At 32.9% G+C, this 19,015-nt stretch overlaps 1 protein-coding gene across 5 annotated transcripts in view; it reads right to left on the bottom strand.

The window, feature by feature from the left end:
• LOC114875153 (putative phosphatidate phosphatase) overlaps positions 1–19,015 on the bottom strand; it is a 25,119-nt gene extending 6,104 nt beyond the window's left edge. The window contains exons 1-7 of one of the 5 annotated variants that reach the window (XM_029185127.2): positions 18,831–19,015; positions 9,385–9,536; positions 4,845–4,949; positions 4,451–4,650; positions 1,980–2,037; positions 336–512; positions 55–150 (exon numbers count right to left, since the gene is read on the bottom strand). In XM_029185127.2, coding sequence (XP_029040960.2) covers positions 55–150; positions 336–512; positions 1,980–2,037; positions 4,451–4,650; positions 4,845–4,949; positions 9,385–9,536; position 18,831 — 789 coding nt within the window. In that variant the 5' untranslated portion in view covers positions 18,832–19,015. Of the gene's footprint in view, positions 1–54; positions 151–335; positions 513–1,979; positions 2,038–4,450; positions 4,651–4,844; positions 4,950–9,384; positions 9,537–17,516; positions 17,923–18,830 lie in introns of those variants that run through there. The other 4 variants (XM_029185124.2, XM_029185123.2, XM_029185126.2 and 1 more) reach the window with 4 other exon arrangements.

The raw sequence follows: 19,015 nt of genomic DNA, 5'->3' as shown, positions 1-19,015 counted from the left end.
ACGAAGAGCTAGCTCGTTAAATCAACAGTTGTGATTACTAGTGCCATTATTCACCTGTGTACCGCCTTCTGTTTCGTAATCAGCCGCGCGGTGCTTCTCTTCTGTCAGAAAACGTCTTCGTTCCTTGAACAGATCCGCTACACAGTTAGCCTGAAAGAAACGATTACGAATCATTTATGTTCTGTTTAAAATTATTCAATTTTTCAAGCTACGTTTTAACATGTAAATATTTGAAATATAATGGCAATTATTAACTTCAGCATACCCTACTCTTCGCATCTAATACACCTTATGATAGCACAATGGAATAGTTAAGGATGATTAATTAAGCTCACCACAACTAGAGCCACGACGGTACCAATGATCGAACCGCTCAGAACGTCGCTCCAGTGATGTTTGTAGTCGGAAATTCGTGACATTGCAGTGTACCAGGCCATTAGCAGGCACCCAATTTGAAAGAAATGTTTTAATAATTTGCTACCTTTCCACGTCATCCTTAATTGCAAGTACAACTACAAAAGAAATATTATAGCGATACAATTGGAGGACAGTTCTTCATATGTAGTACAACTAGGGGGACCTCGTGTAAGTGGACCAATTTATAATTCTAAAATGGTATAAGATAGAGAAGAATGTCATTAGGAATATTATATGATGTATCTGCCTTGGAAGTGGAGGCGTTCCAAAGATTTCAAAGTCAATTTTATTTTTCTAAATGGCTATTAGGGAGACTTTTCGAATTTGGAAAATTTTTTTAGAATTCTGTACCTTGCTTGATGCCAAATTCTGCGTCTCGTTATTCTCTATAAAAAATTACTAAAGTACTTCGGTCGAAAATTAATTATTTCAAAAGTTATCGCAGGGAGAGACTTAGGATTTTCGAATTTGGAAATTTTTTTTTGGAATTCTATACTTCCCTTGGAGTCAAATTCTGAGTTTTGTTATTCTCTACAAAAAATTACTAAGGTACTTGGTTCGAAAATTGATTATTTCAGAAGATATCTTAGGGAGAGACTGAAAGAGCCAAGTGGTCTCTCCCTAAGATATCTTTTAAACTAATGAATTTTCAACCCAAGTACTTTAATACTTTTTTATAGAGAATAAAAAGACGCAGTAAACAACGTTGGAAGAAGTACAAAATTCCAAAAAAAGTTTCAAATTGAAAGAACTTAAGTCTCTCCATAAAATATCTTTTCAGCCAATCAATTTTCAACCGAAGTACCTTGATGCTTTTTATAGAATACAAAAACACGCTTTAATTGATATATAACATGGTACACAATTCCAATAATATTTTGTTTACGCGAAATTGCAATTAACCAATCTTAACTGATGACGCGATAATGAGGAAGAGATGACAGTTTCCTGATTAATTTTCGTTTCCTCTATTTGAACATCGGGATTATTTTCGTAACAAATGAAGGCGATACATATTGATACAGAGCGGTATATCTTTCATGACACATGACATTCGTCGTACTTTGTTGTTTGTAAGAAGCAGCACGTGGTCCATGTTCTTTTATTGGAACGATCCCAGAGATGTAAATCAGCTGTTCATAACAAACGATCGGTCCAGGCAATAAAATAACAACCCCATCTTACCATGGAATTCTTCAGCTCTAAATATTACCATTTAAAAAATAATCTTTTTATTTCAATAAAATTTCAACTCTAACTTGAATTAATTAACCAGCTACTATTTCAATTGCCTGTTTGTACACTCTGTTTATAAAAGACACTTGTATTACTCGTTCCTATCAGGGTATCTTGTTTACTGGTCTAAAAGTGCCTTTTAATGGGAGGTGAAACCCCCATAAAAACCCGGGAGCTCGAAACGGTGTTAACTTTCTGGATAACGATTGTTTAGAAACAGAGCAAGAGTTGGTGGGTTGAAATAAAAGAGATGAGAAAGTGATTAGAAAATTGAAGTTAAGTAAGCGTAGAATCATAAATTGACGGAGAGAAAAACGGGGACTTACCGCAAGATAGATCATGGTGTAGGCCGAGAACGACGAGTGTCCCGAGGGAAAGGATAATCTGAAATGATCAACGTTATAAATTGTACGGTGTCAAATAAATCTCGTTCAACGACCGTTCATACAAAAATTCTCTTCTTCTACCGTGTACCAACCTCGCACCGTCCTCATCTCTTCCACACATGTCCCATAATGGGACCCTATTAATTTTATCACGATTAATTCCAGGGGCGTGTTCCTGCCGATTACAATCGACGGATGCATGCCCCGAAGCGTGGATCGTAAAGATTCGGCGGGAAGATTCTTCGACAAGGAAAAAATAAAAGACCAACTGGTCGAGTGGGCTAAGCTTCCATCTGCGAGAGTAATTGACCATCGAAAGAAAAAGACTACACCTTTGATCAAACATTATCTCCTCCCCCCCTTTCCTTTATTTATTCACGGAACAATGTTTCAACGTTTTCTTTCTCTCGTTTCGATGCATTTGGTAAAGTAGTGATTAATCGTCGAACAGGGGTGCCTGGGTCAATTATGACCCAAGAGTTTCATATACCTACTGAAGGAATAATTAGAAGACTCAATTAAAATTGGGACTCTCCATGGTCCGCCATCCAAGAGTTAATAGGTTGATTGATAATTATTAAATTTTTAATTTCAAGCTTTCTATCAGCTATCTTGCATTTTTGGTAGAATAATAATAAATCATTATTTTCTTTTAATTATTCCAGTATATGTAATTTGCGGTGTTGATGATCGATCACTACCCAGTAATCAACGTGTTACAAAGTTTGTTGAGAATTTCTGGAAGCTCCGATGGATGAACAGTAGATAAACATAACTGGACAGTATTTAGAGCACGATTACCGAAAATCACTGGCTGAACTAATTTCGAAATAACCGGTTCACGGAACAGACAATTAGCAGCTAGCAAGAATGAGATACAGAAGATTGGGAAACGCTGCTCTATAGGCTTCTTTTTAAAGAACCAGAGAAATCAGAGGGTGAAGAACGTATGAATGAATTCTCTGTCAGCTTTTATCGCTAATTCTTCAAATCTTTCTATACATAAAACTGTCCCTGCTCGTACGAAGGGCGGCCGACCTGTGGAGATACGCCCGAGCGCGTGTACACTATGGTTCATAAATATCAGGACACTTTCTTAGCCAGGAAGAAACCTCCTTCTTATCGTAGACGTTTCATTCTGTACTACTTTTACTGTTCGTTTATCAATGAAAATTAGTTGTAATTTTAGAAATTTTTGCAGAGGTGTAACTAGAAATAGATAGGGTGGTTTTACCCCCATAACAAAGGGTGCAGTAGACCTTTACCATTTTTTTCAATTCTAGAGTTATAAAATTCCAAGATTCTAAAATTCCTAGTTTCAAAAATTCTAAGATTTAAAAATTCCAAAATTCTAAGGTTTCAAAATTCCAAGATTCCAAAATTCAAAAATTCTAAAATTCTAAAAATCTAAGATTCCAAAATTCTAAAATTCTAAAAATCTAAGATTTCTCTTAAACAATTAACACTGAAGCTAAGGGAGCTAATCCACCCCTATCAAAATCCTAATCACAGCAATATTTAAAGAGGGTTAATATCAGAAAATTCTAAAGAAGAGATTCACAATTTTGATCCAGCCCTGCGATAGCGTTTCCGTTATTGAACCAAGCAAGTTGGATTCGAATCCAGTTCATGCGAATAGCAGGGCTGCACAAAGCTTCTCATCATTGTCATTTGCTGCTACCGGCGTTCCCTTCTTTTTTTGTTGCTCGTATCCGTTGGAACCGGCCCCAGGGTACTGGCACGGCAAAAAATCGACGAAATTCCGTTGCGAATAAGGCACGGGTGCACGGTAAATAATGCCTTGCTGATCGACTGGACCGTGGATCAAAGTGATTATTTCAGGCCACACTGGACCTCGAGCAAATAATAGGGAACGACTTATCGAAAGGGGTTCTTTAACGAAATACCCTGGGGTAATAATAGCGTAATATTTTTGTACGAATAGGAAAATGGTAACTTGTAACTTGTTCACCGACTTGTTCGGTTATTTTCTTTGATTCGAATGGTAATTTACATATTTTTCAATTTTATAAAATTAAAATTACACCTTAAGCAACACTTGTGAAATTTATGGAATTGATTCTGAAGGATTTATTATTATTATTTTCCAGCTATTTGGATCAGTGACGCGAAAAGAAAAAAATTGTGAAAGCGATCGTTCCTCTTCATCAACTTTAATTCTACCGTTCATTCTCATGGTTCTACAACGATGCTCACAATTGTTACCGTCACGCGATTCAACGATTTGCGATCTCATTGCCAGATACCAAAAGGGTATTGCTCTGAACCTTCAAGACCCTTGAAACTGGAAATTTCAATGGCTGAGCCTTGGTAATTTTATTTATAAAAAAAGTTCGCAAAATTATGTCTCTTTTCAATCATTGAATAAAAGAATATTTAAAAATATTTACCTGAGTTCTTTCAATAGGCTCCTCGAGAGGTTGTTTGTACAGGTAAAATTCTCAATATATTTATGCTGATTTTCAATTAGGCTGCAATTCACGTTAGGCATGCACAGAGTAATAAAATGGGGTCTCAATCGGCCTATCGAATATTTGGCCACGTCGGTGATTAAAACGTTTGTGGCTGCACCGAAACCGAAAATCCCAATCTGAAAAATACCGATTATAGATTGTAAGAAATCTTAAGTATACCGTTAACAATCAATTCTTAATACATATCTAGGACAATAAAATAAAGGGAAGAGATTCTGTCTATAAGCTTACACGATTTTCTACTTCTACGGTATTTTTTTAGGACCATGATTCGAATCATAAAGGAATGGAAATATTCTTGAACACCTACCTTTTCGTAGGCACTCCAGACCCATGGAGGTATATTGTAGCCAAAAAATATTTTTGAAGAATCCATCTTGCAGTTCCTTGTGTATAGATATTCATTTATTAACATCTGTAACAGAATTTTTTAATATTTAAAGAAATCAGTATAAAGTTCTTTATATCAATTAGTTTCACCCTCGGATGGCGGACCATGGAGAGAACCCCAATTTTATTCTTTTAATTTTACACTGTTCCTGTAATAATTATTTTTCTAATTTAATATGAAACTCTTAACAAATTAATTTTATAAGTCCCTTATATTAATTAGTTTCACCCTCGGATGGCGTACCATGGAGAGAGCCCCAATTTTATTCTTTTAATTTTACACTGTTCCTCTAATAATTATTTTTCTAATATAATATGAAGCTCTTAACAAATTAGTTTTATAAGTCCCTTGGACCATGGAGAGTGCCCCAATTTAAATTTAATTTCGTATCTCTTAATTTTACACTGTTCCTCTAATAATAATTCTTCTAATATAATATAAAACTCTTAGCAAACGAATTTTATTATCAAAAGTAATACTATTTTTATTTTGTATTTTATCAAATTCTTTTTTAGTGCTCTTAAATCTGACCAGAGAGTATCTGGCAAAGGTTATTAGCCTGATAGCCGGGGTTTTAATGAAACGCCGTCTCCTTTGAGATTAATCAAAGATAAATGTTTAGTGGACAAAGGCCAGGGGAAAGGCAACGACTCCAAAATTCTCAAGAGGCTCAAAGCCAGTAATCTCTCCTTCAGGTTTTACCGATCTGTCACGGTTTCAACAAAAGTGGGTTAACCGGCCAGATTCCAGATAAAGGTCGCCAGGTGATACAAGCGAGTGGTACGAATGAATGAAATACAACAGCAGGTTCAGACGTTTTTACCTGCTTCGACATTCTTTTCTTCTACCCCGATGGAAACGAATAATATATCATGGCCACGAGAAAGGGACGAGTCCTGTATCTTCGAACGATTCATTTATTTACGATCCCCTTAGTTCCATTACGATAGCTTGATATATAGTGGGTAGAAAAAGTATTCGTATACAGGTTGATTAATTTAAATGAAAATTTTTTAAGGTAGAAAATAGGAAATTAAAATCGAAAAATTAATGTTTAACAAATTCTGAAATAATTTTTAATAATGTACAGAGTGTTTCAAAACAGGTGGCACAGCTGTGAAAGGATTGATTCTACGTAGAAAAAGAAATATAAGTTATAGTGTGAATCGGTATGGTTTTTGTTTTATAGGTAGCTCCTTTTTCGAGGAAAACGACTTTGAAGATCGTGTAATACATCTCCACACTTGCTTACGATGACAGCGTTAATTCGAACATCGTGTGGCTGAGGGATAAGAGAAAAGAAAAGCAGAATAGGAAGTGACGTTTGAAGAGCCTGCTCGCAGGGCTTGATTTTAAACCAGAAATTCATTTGGTTTTATACATTCCAGTTTCCATACATTATTCAGAAAAAGATTTGAATTTCAAAAGTTTGCCTTTTCAAACCATCTATTACAATTAGATGAATATTAAAAAATAAATAATTCAAATGAATTATGATACATGTGAAGTTTGAAATTTGTCAAAGAAATTTAATACTTATTGCTTAAAAATTAGAGTGGCCAAAGGGTTAAAATGTTTCAAATTTTATGTTTATAGGGTAACGTGTACAATTATTGGCCCCTTTGCAATGATTAAACCTTATAAAATTAAGGTTTATTAATTATATATTGCGTTTATTAACCCTTGGAGGGCGGACCCTGGAGAGAGCCACAATTCTAATTAAACTCTGCCCTTAATATTATTTTCATTTTCTAAATTTTACACTGTCCCTTTAAAAATTCTTCTTCTAATTTTTATTATTCATTATTTTCTTTCAAATTGAATTATAGAAAATAGAAGAATAGAAAAGGATCAATAACTACACACGTTACCCTATTTATTTATTTGGAAATTGCAAAAGATTATTAAAAAATCGTGTGTATTTAATTTGAAACAGCCTATATAGGAGTACAATTCTCCTTCAGCGGCTGACAACCCTTTGATCCGAGCCTGAGCTGCGTGCAGTTTCCAAGGATGCAAATAGAGGATGTGGTCTCTTCTGCCTTCACGCTCGGCAAAAATACTTTGGCGTACACGTGCACCGCTTCCAGATACTGTAAATCGATTCCCACGACCACCGAAAGTTAACGAATGCTCTTTTTTCCCTTTTGCATCCCATATGTGCATACATCCATCCATAACCTATACAGCCCTTCCAAGGCAAGCAGATCAAAATCAATCCAAATTTCCACTTAATGAAGATTTATGCGAACCACCTTCCATAAAATAATTTTTCGAGAAACGATACTAGTCCAATATTTCATAATTATGGGATCATGTACATGTACAGGGTGCCCCGAGCTATAGCTCTAAGACAACGTGAAAATTGATGATACTCAAAAAAATAAATAGCAAAGAAATTAATTAGATGAAATTTGAAAAATTCAAAAAGGCGACCTAATCACTTTGGCCCATGAATGGGTCATGTTGAATTTTAGGTAAAAAGAATACTACTCTGTACATATACAGGGTGTCCCAAACTATAGCCCCAAAATAATATAAAAATTAATTAACCCTACAAAAAAATATAGTAAAGAAATTAATTAGATAAAATTTGAGAAAATTAAAAAAATCGACTTGATTACTTTGGCCCTTGAATGGGTCAGTTGTGTTGAATTTTAGGCAATAAAAATACTATTCTGTATATATACAGGGTGTCCCAAACTATACCCCCAAAATAATATAAAAATTAATTAACCCTACAAAAAAATATAGTAAGGAAATTAATTAGATAAAATTTGAGGAAATTAAAAAAATCGACTTGATTACTTTGGCCCATGAATAAGTCACTTGTGTTGAATCTTAGGTAAAAAAACATACTACTCTGTATATATTGGATATCCCAAATGATAGTCCTGAAATTTTATGAAAATGAATTAATCCCTCAAAAAATAAAAAGTACATAAATTAATTAGATAAAAATTGAGAAAATTCAAAAAGCCAACTTAATCACTTTAGCCCATGAATGAGTCAGTTGCGTTGAATCTTAGGTAAAAAAAAATACTACTCTGTATATATTGGATATCCCAAATTATAGTCCTGAAATTTTATGAAAATGAATTAATCCCTGAAAAAATAAAAAGTACATAAATTAATTAGATAAAATTTTAGAGAATTCAAAAAGCCAACTTAATCACTTTAGCCCATGAATGAGTCAGTTGTGTTGAATCTTAGGTAAATAGTATACTACCCTGTGTAATTTAGAAGGAAGAGTGATTTAAATGGGCTTTACGTGAAATAAAAGAGTACTGCTTCATTTCTATGGCATGTGTTAACACCGCGAGGTCATATTTCACGTGGCATCAGCTAATATCAACAGCGTGAAAACGGGGATTCTTCATTCGGGACGGGAGCACCGTTTCGAAGGGACCGGCTTAAAAATACCTAGCATTATACACGTTGGATCGGTTGCGAGGATTCTATCTACTCGAGCAAGCAAAAAGTAGATAAAGAACAGCTGCGCACCGTGTCGTCAGAAATTAGATAAAACATGAAAGGTATTTTTTTTATCACCCAGCCACTTGTCAACGTTACAACAGTCGACTCTGTACTAAGTTCGATGAGTCATTACAAATTAAACAGTTATAATTTGCATTTATATGGAAATGAAGCAATCGTGTTGTGTAACACAGGTCATTGTATATCAAATGTCGGATATCGATATGTCTGACACCATTTAATGTGGCATATCAATTCGAATGATAAAATTTGATAATGATGACTACGTAAATGATTCATTAGTATTCTAAAGAGGAAGTGACTGGTTGTCAGTTAGAGTGATCGATGATCGATTACAAAATCTATCATGATTATATGGTATGAAAGTATTGCAAAATGGCACTTATGTCATGTCAATTTAAAGCTTAAATTTTAATAAAAATGACTATTGAATATTTTTAATACAAATTAAGTGATTCTCAGAATATTTCTTACGAGAATGTGGAACGTGACATCATATACGTCCCACGCTTTTAACGAAGCTTAGTCATACACAGTTATTAGATCAAATCACGGTAAAAAAGGTTATTAACTAAACTAGACTTGTTACATTATGTATAAGCAAACTTTCGAAGATCACAATGTAAATTTTGTAAATTTTTTTCAAAAGAAAATCGAAGTTTCTTCCAGCAATAAGCTAAGTTCTATTAACATTTAAACAGTAGAACCTGGGTCAACAGTGACCCAAATTTACAAGACATATATAAAGATAATAATCTAAAGTAAAATATATAATTTTTAAACGAAAAAGTTTCGTAGAAAATTAAAATAATATGAAATAGAAAATTAAATTAAAATTAGGCCTCTCTCCATGGTCCGCCATCCGAGATTTGGATTAATTACTAATTACGTAAGATTTGTTTATACATTGCCAGTCAAATTTAATCTGATAAATGTTTTCCGTCATGCAAAGATAACTCACCGTACATATAGGAAGGAAAAGTCCAATTATGTAAAGCATCGCACTAGTCACCGTAGATGGGAGAAATGGGTGAATCAACGATTCATCGTTGCAAAAGAATCCACGTTTGTATGGTTTCCCGTAAAGGAAAAATAGTAGCACAGCGATGCTCACTGAAACAATAAAAATAATAGAAATGATTAGTTAATGATGTCGGAGGACACTTGGGTGCAATGTAGGTGCCTCTTAATTAAGGGGAAAGATGAAAGGAGGAAAATTGTAGAATTTTAGAAAACACTTTCCAATCCTAGAATTTTAAAATTTAAATTTTTTGGAATCCTTGAATTTTAGAATTAAAAGGCTTCTAATCCTAGAAATTTAGAATTGAAAAATTCTTCAAATCCTAGAATTGTAGAATTAAATAATCCTTCGAATCCTAGAATTTTAAAATTAAAAACACCTTCAAATCCTAGAATTTAAAAATTTAAAAAACCTTCAAATTATAGAATTTTAGAATAGAAAACACTTTCGAATTCTAGGATTTTAGAATTGGGAACCCTTTCAAACTTCTAAAATTTTGAAATTATAAAATTCTGAAGTGTGGAAATTTCAGAACCTTGAAACTTTGAAAGTTTATAATCTTTTAGACAACAATAACAAGTGATAAATTTCAGAGTTACAAAGTTACTGGCAACGAAAGTGGTAATTGAATTAATCCAGTGACGTTGATACAATAATAGCTGAAATTTATACGTTCAATGTTTGTTGTAAGAAGTGATATATTGTTGACACACGATACGAACATCATGGTAGGTAACATATCAAATGGGATAACTGTACGATGGTAAACAAACTTGTCACGTGTATGCACGTAACAGTGGCATGATTTATAAGGATAGGTGTACCTCGCATAGCAACATCATGACAAACTATAAAATAAACAGGTACCTCATATAGAATATACATCATCGGTCTAATTCTAGGCATCACCCAGATATCTATAAAGAAAGATGAAAACCCGAGATATCCCCATTTTTCCTGGCGAAGCTTGATTTATTTTACAATTAATTAAAAATAAGTCTAAATTGGAAGATAATTGGATGAACCAATTAAACTGTACCACCTTGTAGAAACGCTAGTACATTACGTTATATCATTTCTCAGCATGATTACAGCGTGTCAACTATTTTTTTCGTCTGCCAGTTTCGCCATAAACCTCCGATAATTCGAAAATTGAATACCACTTTATTATCAGCCATGAGCGAACCGTTATCATAACAAGTTTCCGTAACTCCCTAACCACCGACCGTCGAGGTTTCACGAGTTTACCGGCAAGAATAACTAAAACAAAGAATAGCCGGAGGTGAAAAAGTTAGCAAATAACAGAGGAAAATTATGGCCGTCCCGTGGAACGCGTTGCATACGTATCCCTCGCATTTGCTATGAAAACCCTTGCCTCGGTTACGTAGAAATCGTTCGAGCGAGTCAGCTATTAAGATAATTGTGACTTTGCTTTTGAGTGAAACGAGCCAATACGGTGAACAGGTTGGTAACAACTCGTGAGATCACACATGATTATACCAGACATTATTTATGTAGCTGACCACGGTTGATTTTACTACCTTGCATACAGAGTGCACCGAAATTTCTTGGGCAAACATCTATTAGCATAAGTAATCAAAGATAGGCAGAAACTTTATAAGATAATATTAAATATTGTGAAATGGTTGCATGTGTTTGTTTCACAAGTGGAGGTGTTTGAAAAGCTATCAATAATCAATAGATTATTTTAATAATTAAAATTGCTAGAGGTATATAATAATTATAAAGTTGTCCCACAATTATTAGACTCATTAGAATTTTATTAGAAACTTTATTAGAAAATTTATTAGAAAATTAAGAAATGAATCTAACAATTGTTTATTGTTAATTGCACGTTTGAAGAGCTAAGAATTGAATAATTATAAAGTTGTCTCACAATTATAAATCTATAAATAGATTTATTAGAATTTTATTAGAAAATTTATTAGAAAATTAAGAAATGAATCTAACAATGTTAAACGTACGATTGTTTATCGTTAATTGCACGTTTGAAGAGCTAAGAATTGAATAATTATAAGGTTGTCCCACAATTATAAATCTATAAATAGATTTATTAGAATTTTATTAGAAAATTAAGAAATGAATGTAACAATGTTAAACGCACGATTGTTTATCGTTAATTGCACGTTTGAAGAGCTAAGAATTGAAATACAAGTTTTACCATTTCAGTCAATAATACATCTCGTGTATCGACACGTTTCTCTCCTATCTCCCAACTAATAAACGCAATCGATCCATACGCGAAAACAATTTACTGTAACAGTGTCCGTGTTACTAATCTACTTGGGGTAATCATTACGTTCGAATGCATTTAGCGAACGCGTGTTATGCAAGGACTGATAACGAATACAATATGTGTGTACTGTTTGTGAATACGAGCAAAGTCTCGGGTTTGTACAGTTTAACCAGGAGAAGTATAATCGAGCTTATGCATAGACCAGTCAGCATTGAAATATGTAACAAAGTTTTTAATCGAATTTTCTACTTCTCTCAATATCAATCACTGTGTTTTATTATATTCTACAAAAAATTACTACGGTTCTTGGGTCGAAAATTGATTAGTTCAATAGATTTCTTATGGAGAGACTTTAGTTTTTCCAATCTGGAAGAATTTTTTTGCAATTTTGTACTTCCCTTGACGTCAAATTCTAAGTCTTGATATTCTATACTAAAAATTACTAAGGTATTGGGTCGAAAATTGATTAGCTTAAAAATTATCTTAGGGAGAGACTTAAGCTTTTCAAATTTGGAAATTTTTTTTCGGAATTTTGGACTTCGCTTAATGCCAAATTCTGCGTATTGATATTCTCTATAAAAAATTATTAAGGTACCTGGGTCAAAAATTGATTAGATCAAACGTTATCGCAGGGAGAGACCACTAATCTTTTTCGGTCTCTCCCTGAAATATCTTTCAAACTAATCAATTTCCGACTTAAGTACCTTAATGTTTTTTACTGAGAATAGCAAGACGCAGCAAATACCGTTGGAAGGAGTATCAAATTCCGAGAAATATTTTTCAAATCGAAAAAGCTTAATCTCCCCCTAAGATATGTATCTTCTAAATTAATCAATTTTCGACTTAAGTACCTTAATATCTTTTATTGAGAATAAAAATACGCTTCGATTGATGTATAACACAGTACACAATTCTATTTTATTTTTTTTATTTTATTAGAATCTATCCTATTCAAAATAAATTAGATTTTTCCTGATTCATCAACATATCATAGATAGATTAAAATGAGATTTTAATTAATATCAAATGAATATTACTCCTATTTGTTTTTTCCTATGCCACTAGGTATTATCATCGATCAAATATCGATCTATTGAAACCACGATAACAGCAGATAGATATCGAACAGGTAATGAGTCAGGTTTTTAATCCACCGGAACTCAACTGATTTATATAATAATATTTCTCTGGTAACATGCCTATTCACGCTTATTCTAATCAACCAACTGACAGATATGCAGTTTATGCAAGACTTCGTGATGAAAGATTTCTAACCAGAAGAAATCCAGATAGTGTGGGTTAAATCTGGGTTATTCGCCAGCGTTTACGAGAACACGGTTCATTGAAACTGAACACGAACGCTGATGGAGAATTGAGAATATAACTTTAACAGAATCGATAGGAGAACTATAAAATATAGAGAAAACATTTATCTTGCGATTGCATTTTCTGCGTTGGAAATTTTTTATCATTTTTCTTTTTTCTTTATTTTCCAAATTACTCCAATTGAATTAGATTACTGACTAAACCAAATTGCTTCATCAATGTTTTGCATAAACATCCCTAGTCCAGTTACATCATAGTAAATGGAAGAAAAGAATCGAACGTCTGTCGAAAGAGCAAGTGGGCGAATACTTCTGGCAAACCACTGCACATATTCATCCTAACGGGTTTCGATGCAGCGAGCTTCACATTGCATCGCATTATTCTGCGAACCGTATCCCTTTCGCTTCAACATTTCACCATTTGCACGCTAACGCTTCTTATTACTCAACGCTCATCCTTTTGTCCCGCCTTGGCGTTCATGCATCACTGCCAATAAGGTGTGTCACATGCAAATAACCTGCGCATACGTGATCGAAAGTGATCGGACCGTGTTTACCAATCTTTTTCTATGTTACATTTCTTCCGGTGAAAATAAACGATTTCGAAACATTTTGGACGGTCATAGAAACGATTAATTTCAAAGACGATAAAATATGATATGAATTAATGAGAAAGTAGCACTTATTGATTGATTGAGCGTTAAATTATATTAATTAAATTAATAAAAGTTAACAGAATAAATAATTTAATTTAATTTAATAATTAATTAATTAATTTCAAAACGTTAAAGTATCGTAAAATAACGCTTATTCTGTATCTATTTGAAAGTTAAAGTGAAAGTTAAATGAATCGCCGAAAATAGCGATAATGTGATTGAGAAAGTGTAAAATCATTTGTCAAACACGCATTCCTTTCGAGGAAAATCGATGAAATTATGGAAGAATATCGTAAATACTTTCTCTGCTAATTATTCTCTAAAATATCTTTCATTAAATCAAACGATTTTCTAATGATACAGTTGTCATTTTTAACTGCGAGTAATAGATACTATTGTTTCAACAAGAGTATTGTCAAATAACGGTACACGCATTTCTCTTATTCAAATGTGAACCTGATTTTAAATTATAATAGAGCTCCATTCCTTTGAATGTTTCGAAGGCAACAGGAAACATTTTTTCCAACTGGTTGGAGTAGTATCAAGAAATTAGTATCAATCATATGAAATTCCACATTTATTATTCAACCAGTCATTATAAATAAATGGCAAATAATTTTCTTTTATTTTATATAAATATAAATTCCCTGATATTCATTTTTATAATAAATTTTATAACAAATAATGCAAAATAATGATTTTTTAAGTATTTAAATATGATTTTAATTTAATTTTAATTTTAATTTAATATCCTTCTATAAGTATTATAAATTTAGCTCACTGATATTTTATTTATCAATAATGATATTTTAAATTTTTTAATTATTAACCCTCGGACGGCGGACCATGAAGAGAGCCCCAATTTTAATTTAATATCCTTGCAATATATATTGTAAATTCGGCTCACGATTGATCCAGGCACCTCTGTTCAAGGGTTAACATTTATTCATTAGCGTTGGTATTTCGAAAAACTTTCCCTATATAGAAATGACCCGTCAAGTGGTACAATTATCCATTGTAAGGTCTAGTGTAACAGGTTCCGACGAAATTCGCCGCAATGCTATACACTGAATTGAACCTATTTGTGTGGCGTAACGAAGTTTGAAAGGGTCCGGTTATTAGGGAGAATGGTGAAGGGCATGTTTCACACCATTTACTAACTGAAAGAGCAAATAATAGTAGGCTAAATGAACAACCAGCCGTCGAAAGGCACCGACTAAGTAATTGAATGCCAGAAGGGAAAAAGAATTATTTTCATTCTATGATTATTTATTCGAGTAATTATTAACTCTGAACCCATTTAAATTGTAGTTATATAATGTATAAATACTTATTTATACACTTAATACTGTTAGTTGGTCGATAGGCTAATAATAAATCAATTGAATGAACTATAATTAATAAACTACGATATTAAAATTTTTAACACTTTGATGGCCATACATTTTATCATATTTATAATTTTTATTTATTTAGATATGATCTTCGAATGGCGGACCATGGAGAGAACCCCAATTTTAATTTAATATCCTTCTATAAGTATTATAAAGGCTCACTTATTATTATTATTATTAGATAATCAATATATTAATAATAAATCAATTAACTGGTCTATAATTAATAAACTACGATATTAAAATTTTTCACATTTAGATGGCTGTACATTTTATCAAATTTATAATTTTTGCAATTTCAAACTTTTTATATTTAACAAGAATTATTAACAGAAAATTATTTTTGAGTTTCATTCAGTATACACTGAGAAACCATTAATTTTCAAATTGCAATTTGCATTTAACAGATAGAAATAAAACGAAGAATAGTGGTGTAAAAAGTTGAATATTAAAATCACGAATATTTGACAGTGGTCATTAAAGTGTTAATATCGAAACTTTTTTTGTTTTAATGAATACTACACAAATTTGAAGATTGAATTCTAGTCTTTAATAAATACTGAAAGATAACGAGAGGTATAGGTGTCCTTTTGAAATATTTCTGACGTAATAATTAAACACTGACGCGCCTTCTATGATAATCATTTAAATTAAAACAGTAGTCATGGTTCATTAACTGTGAAACATAGAATCAATTATTTTCTATTAACTAATTTGTCTATTCAACTCTGCTTAATTAAAATATATTATCTATTATTTTTCACTGGATTCTTTTTTGAAATTTTGTTTTATTCATTTAATAAACAAATTAATAAGTAATATAACATTTTAAAATTGAAAGAACTGGCTTGATAATATTATAAACGAAATCAGCCATTAAATGAAATAATCTAAATAACTTCATGCTTGAAAGGCAAATGTTGTCGTGTTTCAGCGATAAACATATGTACCATATAAGAAAAGCTACAAATGGATAATCCAGTTCGTGCGTTGAACTTGAAAATAAACGTGACAAAGATTGACCAGGAATAAATAGACACATTTGCGAGCAACTTTTGACGTAATCATACGTCCTCGACCTACTTTACGGTATGTACGAATAACACTGATTCTTGCGTTATCTGTTCCTCATCTACGTTTACAGTGTACCATTCTCTTTAGAAACGTTTCTCTTTTAGCATTTATACCGTCAGACATTATATTGAGAATTGGCCTGATAATGAAAATAAATTCAATCACTAATTTTCTTCTAATCTAATTAATTGTTTTTCTAAATATTTTGATCATTTGTTTTGATCCTTCTCAAGACTAACAAATATTATAAATATAACGTGTAAAATAATTATTAAATTAATTAGAAAAATATAAATTTTTTAATAATCTAATTTTCTACTTTTGGTTAAATATTTTCACTGTGGTTAAATATCATGAATTTGATCATTTACAGGATACGTTGAGGAACAAGGAAAACTTTGTTATTCATAAAATATATCTCATCTGTTAAAAATAGCTTACCATGAGAAATGTATAAAAAGATGAATATAATTTTATCAATAAATTAATGCTAATTGATTTTCATAATTTACATTTGATTGCGCGTTGTCGCTCATTTGCAATGAAAGCAAATTTACAGTTCATTAAGTGATTAAAAATTAACTCATAAACGACCAATCAATCAATTAATGTTAAATGATAAAAACTAATCTTTATCACCAGAATGATTTTATTACTTCCTTTAATGTCGATCTGATTATTTCGTCGTACGTAATTTCATTAAGTAACATTTATTCATGAAATAGGAAGAGTATCGAATAACTGCAACGCACCAGATGGCCCGTTAAACGAAACTGTGTCACCACTGCTCATTGTCCGAATTAATCGATCGAGCCAAAGGGTGTTTTATTATCAAATATCGCGATAGCCGAACGCTAATTCAATGAATTCAATGAATCTTTAGTATTCTTTAGTCATTTCAAATAAAAAGAATCGATTTTACAAGCGCAAGGTTTGAATCGAAGGTTCGATCGATAATCTCGATTCTCGAATGGGTATCGAGAAAGAGTCACCTAGCTATGCATAGGTATGAGTAACGCATCGACGACAGGGAATCTATTTTACGGTTAAACGAAATATTTGTTTAACCGAATTAATTACAGGAATACACAAGTGTACATGCGCAATAACAGGGCACCAAGGCGTTATGTTATCCTGTACGAACCAAGCGGTTGCTAATTTAAAGGTTAGTTCGCTTAAACATCAAACGTACCGCGTGCGGCGCCTCGACTGTCAATCTGACAGCCGCTCGATATAACATAATCATCGTTCATCGTACCCTTCTACCGTGAATACAAAGGAATATCTCGAGCCATTCCTATATACCACTTGCTGCAAATCACGGGTAAATCGTGGACTATTGATGATACAAGTATCGTTCACTTACCGATAAACAAACACGTGAAATCTATGATGATCTTTCGTAGAATTATTTTCGTCGACCGATCCATGGCGATTCGAATCACACTGCTTTTTTCTCAATCTGTCTATCTATCTATCTCTCTCCCTTCGTCGAACTTGCGTTAAACAGTGGAACGATCGACGATACGCGAAAGCACATGAACAGAGGTACACAGTAAAGATGCGTAAACGTCGTTGTCATGTAGAATAACCAGGACAAAGGCTGTCCTAACCACTAGTTCGAAATAGATCGAACGAGGTAGAACCGATGCTCGCGAATCTATAAAAGCGGTACGCAACCAACTCGCTCGAGATCCGAGCGACGACTGCGGCTGCGCCTCGTTCCGTTGCCCCATCCACGCACACGACGCACGTGCCTTGACCGGCCTGAATCACAGTCCGTAGTTTAATAATGGGTGCTCATTCTAACGTGAAATAAACATGAAATCATGTCTCCTGTATTCACTATCCATCAATGAACCTTCATTCCTTCGATTACGTTGTATTACACTTGATGATGAAAACACTATTTATATAAACTCCTCAGACCTGACCTTGGTACATTACCGACGCACAAATTTTTCTGATTCACAGGCACCGATTTGGAAAATTATCTTGATTTTTATCGTATGGGATATAAAATAATATTGTAAATATCTTGAAATGTAATATGTTTTATTTAATAAAATTTTTATTGGATATGGGGACCATAGGGTTAAGAGGTTATATACTGATGAATGTAAACTATATTTCTATTTTATACACTTATTGGTTAATTGTGAATACCGTTTCATCAAAATTGGCGCAGGATAGAGAATTTCAAATGTCACGAAATAAGGTCATTACCCTAAGCTATTCTTATCTGACAACACTGTGCACTAATGCGTGTAACAGGTCATGGAAATAGTCGGGATGCGAGGTGAAAAAAAGATAAGATTACGAAAGAAAAAAAAATATAGAAGTAAGGGTAAATATTGTTTAAAGGGCGCGCGCACGTATTATAGCTTTCCTTTAGTGCCAACGTAAAGTAAACTGCAGATACCTGAGTGCACCTTTCAAATATTTGCACGGGGAAACCCGTCTGATCATCGTTCAGAATTGCACAACGCCAATTAATAGAATGCACTTTGATTGCAGCCCAAGGAAATTAAAAAAATAAAAAATAATTGAGAAATGAAAACATTTTTTATTTCCACACAACTATTCCTTCTATTTCACTTATGTCGATATGTCGATGATTAAAATACCAATAATGAATTAATGACAGCTATAATAGATTAGATCATAATTTGCAGCTTACTAGTCAGTAGATATCGTTAAATACCATTATTAGAAACAACATCACTATTCGTCTTTGTCATTTATTAACTCGCTGTCATAGAGCACACCACTGACACCACAATTTAATATAATCGAATATTCAATAAAAGGAAGAAATTTATGTGTAACATTATCTCCTTATTATATCTGCATCACGTTCCCCAG

This window comes from Osmia bicornis, chromosome 8 (assembly GCF_907164935.1).
Source record: "Osmia bicornis bicornis chromosome 8, iOsmBic2.1, whole genome shotgun sequence".
Taxonomy (NCBI): Eukaryota; Metazoa; Arthropoda; class Insecta; order Hymenoptera; family Megachilidae; genus Osmia; species Osmia bicornis.
The sequence above is the reverse complement of the archived record's forward strand: the minus strand, read 5'-3'. Positions and strand labels throughout refer to the sequence as shown.